This window comes from Salvelinus fontinalis, chromosome 12 (genome assembly GCF_029448725.1).
Source record: "Salvelinus fontinalis isolate EN_2023a chromosome 12, ASM2944872v1, whole genome shotgun sequence".
In the NCBI taxonomy this organism is placed as follows: Eukaryota; Metazoa; Chordata; class Actinopteri; order Salmoniformes; family Salmonidae; genus Salvelinus; species Salvelinus fontinalis.
In genome coordinates, this window is record NC_074676.1 from 56,947,869 (window position 1) to 56,959,393 (window position 11,525).

Below are 11,525 nucleotides of genomic sequence, written 5' to 3' on the forward strand. Positions count from 1 at the left end.
TATAGGAATTAAGGTCAGGGCTTTGTGATGGCCACTCCAATACCTTGACTTTGTTGTCCTTAAGCCATTTTGCCACAACTTTGGAAGTATGCTTAGGGTCATTGTCCATTTGGAAGACCCATTTGCGATCAAGCTTTAACTTCCTGACTGATGTCTTGGGATGTTGCTTCAATATATCAACATAACTTTCCTGCCTCATGATGCCATCTATTTTGTGAAGCCACCAGTCCCTCCTGCAGCAAAGCACCCCAACAACATGATGCTGCCACCCCCGTGCTTCACGGTTGGGATGGTGTTCTTCGGCTTGCAAGCATCCCCCTTTTTCCTCCAAACATAACGATAGTCATTATGGTCAAACAGTTCTATTTTTGTTTCAACATACCAGAGGACATTTCTCCAAAAAGTACAATCTTTGTCCCCATGTGCAGTTGTAAACCGTAGTCTGGCTTTTTATGGCGGTTTTGGAGCAGTGGCTTCTTCCTTGCTGAGCGGCCTTTCAGGTTATGTCGATATAGGACTCGTTTTACTGTGGATATAGATACTTTTGTACCTGTTTTCTCCAGCATCTTCACAAGGTCCTTTGCAGTTGTTCTGGGATTGATTTCCACTTTTCGCAACAAAGTACGTTCATCTCTAGGAGACAGAATGTGTCTCCTTCCTGAGGGCTATGATGGCTGCGTGGTCCCATGGTGTTTATACTTGCGTACTATTGTTTGTACAGATGAACGTGGTACCTTCAGGTGTCTGGAAATTGCTCCCAAGGATGAACCAGACTTTTTTGTCTGAGGTCTTATCTAATTTCTTTTGAATTTCCCATGATGTCAAGCAAAGAGGTACCGAGTTTGAAGGTAGGCCTTGAAATACATCCACAGGTACACCTCCAATTGACTCAAATGATGTCAATTAGCCTACAATTTTCCCACCTGTTTAAAGGCACAGGCAACTTAAGTGTATGTAAACTTCTGACCCACTGGAATTGTGATCCAGTGAATTATAAGTGAAATAATCTGTCTGTAAACAATTGTTGGAAAAATGACTTGTGTCATGCAAAGTAGATGTCCTAACCGACTTGCCAAAACTATAGTTTTTTTTACAAGACATTTGTAGAGTGGTTGAAAAACGAGTTAATGACTCCAACCTAAGTGTTTGTAAACTTCTGACTTCAACTGTATATAACTTCCTTAATGTTGCTGGACCCCAGGTAGAGTAGCTGCTGCCGTGGCAGGAACTACTGTGGATGCATTATAAACACAAATGTTAGTGACCATCCCTCTGGCATGATATCTGGTATTGTATTCAAAACGACAATAAGAACAGGATTTAAACAAGGTTTTTATCTACAAATCAAAAAGGTGATGCAAATAACATGAGTCATACAAACTCAAAACTGGTTTTATAAAAAGAAAAAGCAGAGAATATTCTCCATCTGAGCAGAAGAACAGTCTTCAGAAGGAGAATATATTAAATTATGGATACTGCTTCACAAGGACAACAATAAAATAAAAAACAAACTGAATCTGGTCATTTCTGACATCAACCAATAGTGGCGCGGTATAGTATAGGAAACAGGAAGTGTTGTCCGAATGTTTACAAAACAGTAGGGTATCAAGTGCTGGGAGACCTTAGTTGGCATTTGAGGTAGGTGACACTAAAGCACTGCAAAACCAATGTGGCAAACCAGGCTAGACAACAAGGAAAACATATCAGGGGCTTCTAATGCAAACAGATTAAATTAATTTTGGATTGTTTACACCGAACTAAAACATAATCTGTCCATCTTCCAAATCCCTCCCTCCCCCCCCAGCCATGATGTCACGTGTTAAAGCATCACTGCTTCTGTTGCAGTGCCTCCTTGCGTGCAGCGTCCTGTAACAGCTGAGTGTCGACCTCGTCTGCAGGTAGTTGGACGTATCGCACCACAGAGCCTCGGATGAAACAGTTCTTCACCGATAACTGGTGACAGAAGATAACAGAACAGTTCTTCACTGATAACTGGTGACAGAAGATAACAGAACAGTTCTTCACTGATAACTGGTGACAGAAGATAACAGAACAGTTCTTCACTGATAACAGAACAGTTCTTCACTGACAACTGGTGACAGAAGATAAGAGAACAGTTCTTCACTGATAACAGAACAGGTAGCATTAGAAAAACAGGCTGAATTGATTAGAGGAAGAAAAAAAACAGCCAATAATCCCTTATTGATTTATTTCCCAGCATCATCTGTTCTGAAGATCTTGAGATGGTGTTGTGTTACAGTCAACGTCAGAAGCAGAGCTTTTAGTTTAGAAAGGGCTAGTTTCCTAGACACAGATTTCAGCCTAGTCCTGGACTACACAGCACATTCTGAAAGTATTCTGACCCCTTCACATTGATACGTTACAGACTTAATCAAAAATGGAATCAAAAATGTTCCTCAATCTACACACAACACCCCATAAATGACAACGTGGAAAAAAGGTTTAGATATGTTTGCAAATGTTTTATTTTATTATGCAGTGCATGTCAGAGCAAAAAAACAAGCCATGAGGTAGAAGGAATCGAGACAGGATCGTGTCGAGGCACAGATCTGGGGGAAGGGCACTAAAATTTCCACAGCATTGAATGTTCCCAAGAACACAGTGGTCGCCATCATTCATAAATGGAAGAAGTTTGGAAGCCTTAAGACTGAGGAATCAGGGGAAAAGGGCCTTGGTCAGGGAGGTGACCAGCAACCCGATGGTCACTGACAGAGCTCCTCTCTGGAGATGGGAGAACCTTCCAGAAGGGCAACAATCTCTGCAGCACTCCACCAATCAGGTCTTTATGGCAGTGGCCAGAGAAAAAGGCACCTAAAGGACTCTCAGACCATGAGGAACAAGATTCCCTGGTCTGATGAAACCAAGATTGAACTCTTTGGCCTGAATGCCAAGGGTCACATCTGGAGGAAACCTGGCACCATCCCTACGGTGAAGCATGGTGGTGGCAGCAACATGCTGTGGTGATATTTTTTCAGCGGCATGGACTTGTCGACTAGTCAGGATCGAGGCAAAGATGAACAGAGCAAAGTACAGAGAAATCCTTGATGAAAACCTGCTCCAGAGCGCAGGACTTCAGACTGGGGCGAAGGTTCACCTTCCAACAGGACAACGACCCAAAGCACACAGCCAAGACAACGCAGGAGTGGCTTTGGGACAAGTCTCTGAATGTCCTCGAGTGGCCCGGCCATCTCTGGAAAGACCTGAAAATATCTGTGCAGCGATGCTCCCCATCCAACCTGACAGAGCTTGAGAGGATCTGCAGAGAAGAATGGGAGAAACTCCCCAAATACAGGTGTGCCAAACTTGTAGCGTCATACCCAAGAAGACTCAAGGCTGTAATCACTGCCAAAGGTGCTTCAACAAAGTACTGAGTAAAGGGTCTGAATACTTGCTTAAAATGTGATGTTTGAATTTTGAAAAAAATTGACAAAAATCCTAAAAAGAAACCTATTTTTGCTTTGACATTATGGGGTATTGTGTATAGATTGATGAGGGAAAAAACAAAACCAATTTAATCCATTTTAGAATAAGGCTGTAATAATATCAAAATGTGGAAAAAGTCAAGGGGTCTGAATACTTACCCAATGCACTGTAAATAGGGTAAATACAGTATGTCTGGGAAACCAGCCCTATATTGTCCAATGTATGGACAGGACAACTCACCATGTGGGGTCTGAATACTTACCCAATGCACTGTAAATAGGGTAAATACAGTATGTCTGGGAAACCAGCCCTATATTGTCCAATGGATGGACAGGACAACTCACCATGTGGGGTCTGAATACTTACCCAATGCACTGTAAATAGGGTAAATACAGTATGTCTGGGAAACCAGCCCTATATTGTCCAATGGAAGGACAGGACAACTCACCATGTGGGGTCTGAATACTTACCCAATGCACTGTAAATAGGGTAAATACAGTATGTCTGGGAAACAGTGGGTTAACTGCCTGTTCAGGGGCAGAACGACAGATTTGTACCTTGTCAGCTCGGGGATTTGAACTTGCAACCTTCCGGTTACTAGTCCAACGCTCTAACCACTAGGCTACGCTGCCGCCACATATTGTCCAATGGATGGACAGGACAACTCACCATGTGGGGATACTTCTCTGGATCCGTGACACTGATGTCTGTCAGTTTAATGTTCAGGTACTGCAAGAGCAAGAACTACAGTGAGCACAACAACGTATGAGGCCATTTAAAAAGTTGACGAACATGTGGTTTGAGATGGTCTTCTATTCTTACCTGATCAACCGAGTGAAGTGTTCCACAGATGCTGAAAATAGACAAAGATGTGTAACTTGTAAAAATCAACATCTGTCATCTCAAGCTTTCAATTGTGAGGTTTTCAGGGGGGGGCTTCAGGGACTCCATGACAGACAGGTAAGACAAGGACATCCCACCCACATAGTGGACACCACCCACAACCTAGCTAAAAAAAACCAGCGAGCTGCCGCCCTCCAGAAGGAGATACAAGGTCCCACTGTTCAATAATAAAACTGAAGCAGGGCAGACTTCATTCCAACGTTAACCAGGCTGTTGAACAGCGGGACCGAGGACATAACACAGGCTTCTACAGTGGGACTCGCATATGCGCCTAAATATTGTTGCTGTGCGACCTGGAAGTTTAATTTAGGAGCTCCTAGAAAAATGAAACGATTCTAGCTTTAATACCTTAAATAGCTTTCACTGTGCTCCTAAATGTCTTTGCCTGAGTCTATATGTTCTACGTAGGAGAACACGTCCATCCAGAGCCCTGTGACGTGGGCTGACAGTACGTCACCGGGACTACGGGAATATGTGTACGCTCACTTCTTCGTTTTTTAACATTTTAATTGCATGTATTATAACACATTTACATTACATTTAAGTCATTTAGCAGACGCTCTTATCCAGAGCGACTTACAAATTGGTGCATTCACCTAATGACATCCAGTGGAACAGCCACTTTACAATAGTGCATCTACATCTTTTAAGGGGGGGGGGGGGGGCAGAAGGATTGCTTTATCCTATCCTAGGTATTCCTTGAAGAGGTGGGGTTTCAGGTGTCTCCGGAAGGTGGTGATTGACTCCGCTGTCCTGGCGTCGTGAGGGAGTTTGTTCCACCATTGGGGTGCCAGAGCAGCGAACAGTTTTGATTGGGCTGAGCGGGAACTGTACTTCCTCAGTGGTAGGGAGGCGAGCAGGCCAGAGGTGGATGAACGCAGTGCCCTTGTTTGGGTGTAGGGCCTGATCAGAGCCTGAAGGTACTGAGGTGCCGTTCCCCTCACAGCTCCGTAGGCAAGCACCATGGTCTTGTAGCGGATGCGAGCTTCAACTGGAAGCCAGTGGAGAGAGCGGAGGAGCGGGGTGACGTGAGAGAACTTGGGAAGGTTGAACACCAGACGGGCTGCGGCGTTCTGGATGAGTTGTAGGGGTTTGATGGCACAGGCAGGGAGCCCAGCCAACAGCGAGTTGCAGTAATCCAGACGGGAGATGACAAGTGCCTGGATTAGGACCTGCGCCGCTTCCTGTGTGAGGCAGGGTCGTACTCTGCGGATGTTGTAGAGCATGAACCTACAGGAACGGGCCACCGCCTTGATGTTAGTTGAGAACGACAGGGTGTTGTCCAGGATCACGCCAAGGTTCTTAGCGCTCTGGGAGGAGGACACAATGGAGTTGTCAACCGTGATGGCGAGATCATGGAACGGGCAGTCCTTCCCCGGGAGGAAGAGCAGCTCCGTCTTGCCGAGGTTCAGCTTGAGGTGGTGATCCGTCATCCACACTGATATGTCTGCCAGACATGCAGAGATGCGATTCGCCACCTGGTCATCAGAAGGGGGAAAGGAGAAGATTAGTTGTGTGTCGTCTGCATAGCAATGATAGGAGAGACCATGTGAGGTTATGACAGAGCCAAGTGACTTGGTGTATAGCGAGAATAGGAGAGGGCCTAGAACAGAGCCCTGGGGGACACCAGTGGTGAGAGCGCGTGGTGAGGAGACAGATTCTCGCCACGCCACCTGGTAGGAGCGACCTGTCAGGTAGGACGCAATCCAAGCGTGGGCCGCGCCGGAGATGCCCAACTCGGAGAGGGTGGAGAGGAGGATCTGATGGTTCACAGTATCGAAGGCAGCCGATAGGTCTAGAAGGATGAGAGCAGAGGAAAGAGAGTTAGCTTTAGCAGTGCGGAGCGCCTCCGTGATACAGAGAAGAGCAGTCTCAGTTGAGTGACTAGTCTTGAAACCTGACTGATTTGGATCAAGAAGGTCATTCTGAGAGAGATAGCAGGAGAGCTGGCCAAGGACGGCACGTTCAAGAGTTTTGGAGAGAAAAGAAAGAAGGGATACTGGTCTGTAGTTGTTGACATCGGAGGGATCGAGTGTAGGTTTTTTCAGAAGGGGTGCAACTCTCGCTCTCTTGAAGACGGAAGGGACGTAGCCAGCGGTCAGGGATGAGTTGATGAGCGAGGTGAGGTAAGGGAGAAGGTCTCCGGAAATGGTCTGGAGAAGAGAGGAGGGGATAGGGTCAAGCGGGCAGGTTGTTGGGCGGCCGGCCGTCACAAGACGCGAGATTTCATCTGGAGAGAGGGGAGAGAAAGAGGTCAAAGCACAGGGTAGGGCAGTGTGAGCAGAACCAGCGGTGTCGTTTGACTTAGCAAACGAGGATCGGATGTCGTCGACCTTCTTTTCAAAATGGTTGACGAAGTCGTCTGCAGAGAGGGAGGAGGGGGGGGGAGGGGGAGGAGGATTCAGGAGGGAGGAGAAGGTGGCAAAGAGCTTCCTAGGGTTAGAGGCAGATGCTTGGAATTTAGAGTGGTAGAAAGTGGCTTTAGCAGCAGAGACAGAAGAGGAAAATGTAGAGAGGAGGGAGTGAAAGGATGCCAGGTCCGCAGGGAGGCGAGTTTTCCTCCATTTCCGCTCGGCTGCCCGGAGCCCTGTTCTGTGAGCTCGCAATGAGTCGTCGAGCCACGGAGCGGGAGGGGAGGACCGAGCCGGCCTGGAGGATAGGGGACATAGAGAGTCAAAGGATGCAGAAAGGGAGGAGAGGAGGGTTGAGGAGGCAGAATCAGGAGATAGGTTGGAGAAGGTTTGGGCAGAGGGAAGAGATGATAGGATGGAAGAGGAGAGAGTAGCGGGGGAGAGAGAGCGAAGGTTGGGACGGCGCGATACCATCCGAGTAGGGGCAGTGTGGGAAGTGTTGGACGAGAGCGAGAGGGAAAAGGATACAAGGTAGTGGTCGGAGACTTGGAGGGGAGTTGCAATGAGGTTAGTGGAAGAACAGCATCTAGTAAAGATGAGGTCAAGCGTATTGCCTGCCTTGTGAGTAGGGGGGGAAGGTGAGAGGGTGAGGTCAAAAGAGGAGAGGAGTGGAAAGAAGGAGGCAGAGAGGAATGAGTCAAAGGTAGACATGGGGAGGTTAAAGTCACCCAGAACTGTGAGAGGTGAGCCGTCCTCAGGAAAGGAGCTTATCAAGGCATCAAGCTCATTGATGAACTCTCCAAGGGAACCTGGAGGGCGATAAATGATAAGGATGTTAAGCTTGAAAGGGCTGGTAACTGTGACAGCATGGAATTCAAAGGAGGCGATAGACAGATGGGTAAGGGGAGAAAGAGAGAATGACCACTTGGGAGAGATGAGGATCCCGGTGCCACCACCCCGCTGACCAGAAGCTCTCGGGGTGTGCGAGAACACGTGGGCAGACGAAGAGAGAGCAGTAGGAGTAGCAGTGTTATCTGTGGTGAGCCATGTTTCCGTCAGTGCCAAGAAGTCGAGGGACTGGAGGGAGGCATAGGCTGAGATGAGCTCTGCCTTGTTGGCCGCGGATCGGCAGTTCCAGAGGCTACCGGAGACCTGGAACTCCACGTGGGTCGTGCGGGCTGGGACCACCAGGTTAGGGTGGGCGCGGCCACGCGGTGTGAGGCGTTTGTATGGTCTGTGCAGAGAGGAGAGAACAGGGATAGACAGACACATATTTGACAGGCTACAGAAGAGGCTACGCTAAAGCAAAGGAGATTAGAATGACAAGTGGGCTACACGTCTCGAATGTTCAGAAAGTTAAGCTTACGTAGCAAAAAATCAATAAAATTACAAATCTTATTGACTAAAATGATATAGTACTGCTGGCTGGTGAAGTAGCCTGGCTAGCAGTAGCTGCGTTGTTGAAAGTGAAGCTGGCTAGGTGACCTCGACAGTTTCTCTAAATTTCTCTAAACTACACAATTATCATGGATACAAGGACAGCAAAGACAACTAGCTAACACTACGCTAATCAAGTCGTTCCGTTGTAATGTAAGTTTCTACAGTGCTGCTATTCGGTAGAAGTTGGCTAGCTAGCAGTGTTAGCTAGCAGTGTTGGCTAGGTAGGAGGACAGCAGCGCGGCAGGCGAAACTAGCTGGCTAGCTAACCGATAATTACTCAAAGTTACACAATTATCTTAGATACAAAGCTAGCAAAGAAAACTATGTAGCTAGCTAACACTACACAAAACAAGTCGTTCCGTTGTATTGTAATCGTTTCTACAATGCTCTTCGGTGGCAAGCTGGCTAGCTAGCAGTGATGGCTACGTTGCGTTAATTTCGAACGAAAATAGCTCGCTAGCGAACCTCAATAACGACGCAATTATGTTTGATAAAAGACGGCTATGTAGCTAGCTAAGATCAAACAAATCAAACCGTTGTACTGTAATGAAAATGAAAATCAGACCGTTGTACTATAATGAAATGTAATGAAAAGTTATACTACTATTCGGTAGACGGTGGACGTTTGCTAGCTGCTGGGCAGATAGCAGTGGACAACGAGACGACGAAATACGATAATTACGCAGTTATCTTTGATACACAGACGGCTATGTAGCTAGTTAAGAAGAAATTGCTAAGGTTGGACAAATTAAATCGTTGTACTATAATGAAATGTAATGAAAAGTTATAAAAGTTATACTACCTGCAGAGCGAATGCAGAGCGAATGCAAATGCGACCGCTCGCCCCATTGATTGTGTATTTTGTATGCTTCTCACGAAATTAATTTCCATGAAAATTGTATAGGGTGCTGTCTGCCCTCGCAGACAAAAACTAATTTACACCCAAAGACTGTTATACTCCTTTACAAAAACAACCCCCCTTTTCCAATTGGAAAAGTTAGCCAGTAGATCCCACACCTTACGCTTGCACTACAGGGTCTGACACCGCAGAGCAGGCGTGACGATCATTTAAGCAAGCGGCCTGTCCGACCCTGTGGTGCAGCTGTAAGCAAGCGTTCGAGTGGGTCTCAGTGTTGTTGTTGTTTTAGACCAGCCATTTCCAGAGGAACAGAAAGAATAGCGGAAGCCCCAGCATGCACTTCAAGGAGTCGTCACTCGTTGCCACAGCAACAGTCATAAACCCCACCTATTTCTACAATTTCTCTTCTTAAAATGTGACATTAACCCCCCCAAAAAAGACACAGGTAAACTTAATTTAAACCCCAAAATAACATTTTCATTATTATATATATTTTTTTGCATTGCCAATATTTACTGTGGCAACTAGAGGAAACCACTTCAAGGGGCCAGGGTTCAGGTCTGGAAGAAACCACTTGCTCCTACATTCTTGCTTTCTGTACTGCAGTTTAACTGACGTCAAGCCCAGAAAGACCATTTCCATTGATCGCTTCATTGAGAAGACTGATTAGAAAATTGATAAGACACTTTTGTGCACAGAACATCCATTGAATTATTCAAATAACTGTAACAGAGGCTGATTTTATGGGTATTACAACACCACTGTGGGGCTCTATACATGGTCCATGAATCTCTGTATTTGAAAATTACTCCTATTATGCTGCAAAACATTTCTTAAACAGAAGCAAACTGAACAAAATGGGGAGGGACCTAAAAATAGGAACTGTTATTTTATTCCGTTTGATTCTTTAACGGTTTCCTTTTATACCTCAATGAATGCACTAACCACAATTTCCTCGTTTGCTAAGTTCGCCGTATTATACATTGCTGTAGTCAGTTATTATCCATTTATCTTCATTACCACAGTATACATGATCCCAATTCTTGCTCCAAGATGCCGACAATTAGAAGAAAAAAAACAACAAAGTAGATCGTACTGATTTATTGGTACATTGAACCATGTCGGGCGCCATAGTTTTAAAACGGTGTTAAAACATCTCGCTCTGAGCTTCCAGATTCTCTCACGGACACCACTCAGACTTGACCTAGCTACTGTTGTAGCCTATATTTTAATTCCTATAAAGTACTACGTGTTTATTTTTGATAAAGCGATTTTAGATTTTGTCTAACGAAAAAGCGCTATAAAAAGTTAAATGCGTTAATATAAAACAATGACGTAATTTGTGAATTCTGCCACTGTAACAAGCTAGCACTGTAACTAGCTAGCCACGAACTACATAATACAAACCTCAAGTCATTTTTCAGCTCCACCACCACGTCCTTCCCCACCAGGGACTTGAAAAATGAGTAGAAAAGCTGCAAAACAGAATACACATTTAACCTTAACTAGCTAACGTTACAGCGTTATGAATCATTGCTAGATCGCTAACGTTAGTAGCCTAGCATTCATTGCGCTAGCTAGGAGACCAGGGCCGTAACGTAATGATTTTTATGCAACAATTATTTATAGTAACTACCTAGCTAGCTAAGCTCAAAAGTTTGCTAGCAGATAAACGCAAAATCAACGACATGCTCATTCTTCAGACATGCTAGCACTCACTGGCCTGAAACCGTTCGAATGTGTTTGATTTATATATAGATGCAGTTTTAACTATGCGAGTTGCTGATAACTATCAACACACTTTGTATCATTGTAAACGAGATAAAACGATTAAAATATAGCAAACTAAAGCACGCAATATTCTCACCATTTTCAGTTTTCAGCGCTGCTTCCTCGTCTCAGGTTGATGATGTCACGACGATAGCATTTGGTCGATTTTAAAATACGTCATGATTGTGGAAGAAACATTTGTGATCCGCGTTCACATTTTCATTAATAAAATCTTATTTTACGCTATTTTTTTTTGTCATTATGTCATAAATTCATGAACTGAGTCGGATAAGTAGGCTAATTAATATACTTTGTATATCTTCTATGCAGTTACTAAAAGAAGGATAAATTATTTTTCTCTAATCCAATGACGTTATCAGTTGATTCTAAATATATTCACACTCATGCAATACTGTCAACCTACCAGTAGGTGGTAGCATTTCAAACCAAATAAATGCTTACTTTCAAGCTCTTAACCAACAGTGCAGTTCAAGAAATAGAGTTAAGAAAAGATCTACAAAATAAACTAAAGTATATATTTTTTAAATAAATAAAAAGTAACAAGAAAATTACATAACAACAACGAGGCTATATACAGGGGTACGGGTACCTGTACCGAGTCAATGTGCAGGGGTCGAGGTAATTTGTAAAGTGACTATGCATAGGTAATAAACAGTGAGTAGCAGCAGTGTAAAATTCCATTTGATTAATTGTTCAGCAGTCTTATGTCTTGGGGTAGAAGGGTAGAAGGGTAGAAG

At 44.7% G+C, this 11,525-nt stretch overlaps 1 protein-coding gene across 2 annotated transcripts; it reads right to left on the reverse strand.

Moving 5' to 3' along the window:
* Positions 1-1,319: 1,319 nt before the first annotated feature.
* On the reverse strand, positions 1,320-10,973 carry smx5. 2 transcript variants are annotated; one of them, XM_055941142.1, is made up of 5 exons: positions 10,865-10,973; positions 10,405-10,472; positions 4,267-4,297; positions 4,114-4,173; positions 1,320-1,953 (listed from the first exon to the last, which is right to left on the reverse strand). In XM_055941142.1, exons 1-5 carry the CDS (start codon positions 10,865-10,867, stop codon positions 1,828-1,830), a joined length of 288 nt encoding a protein of 95 aa, XP_055797117.1. In that variant the 5' UTR covers positions 10,868-10,973; the 3' UTR covers positions 1,320-1,827. The 2 variants fall into 2 exon arrangements, with proteins under 2 accessions (XP_055797117.1, XP_055797116.1); XM_055941141.1 differs by lacking the exons at positions 10,405-10,472; positions 10,865-10,973 and adding an exon at positions 8,941-10,331.
* Between the last annotated feature and the right edge of the window lie 552 nt (positions 10,974-11,525).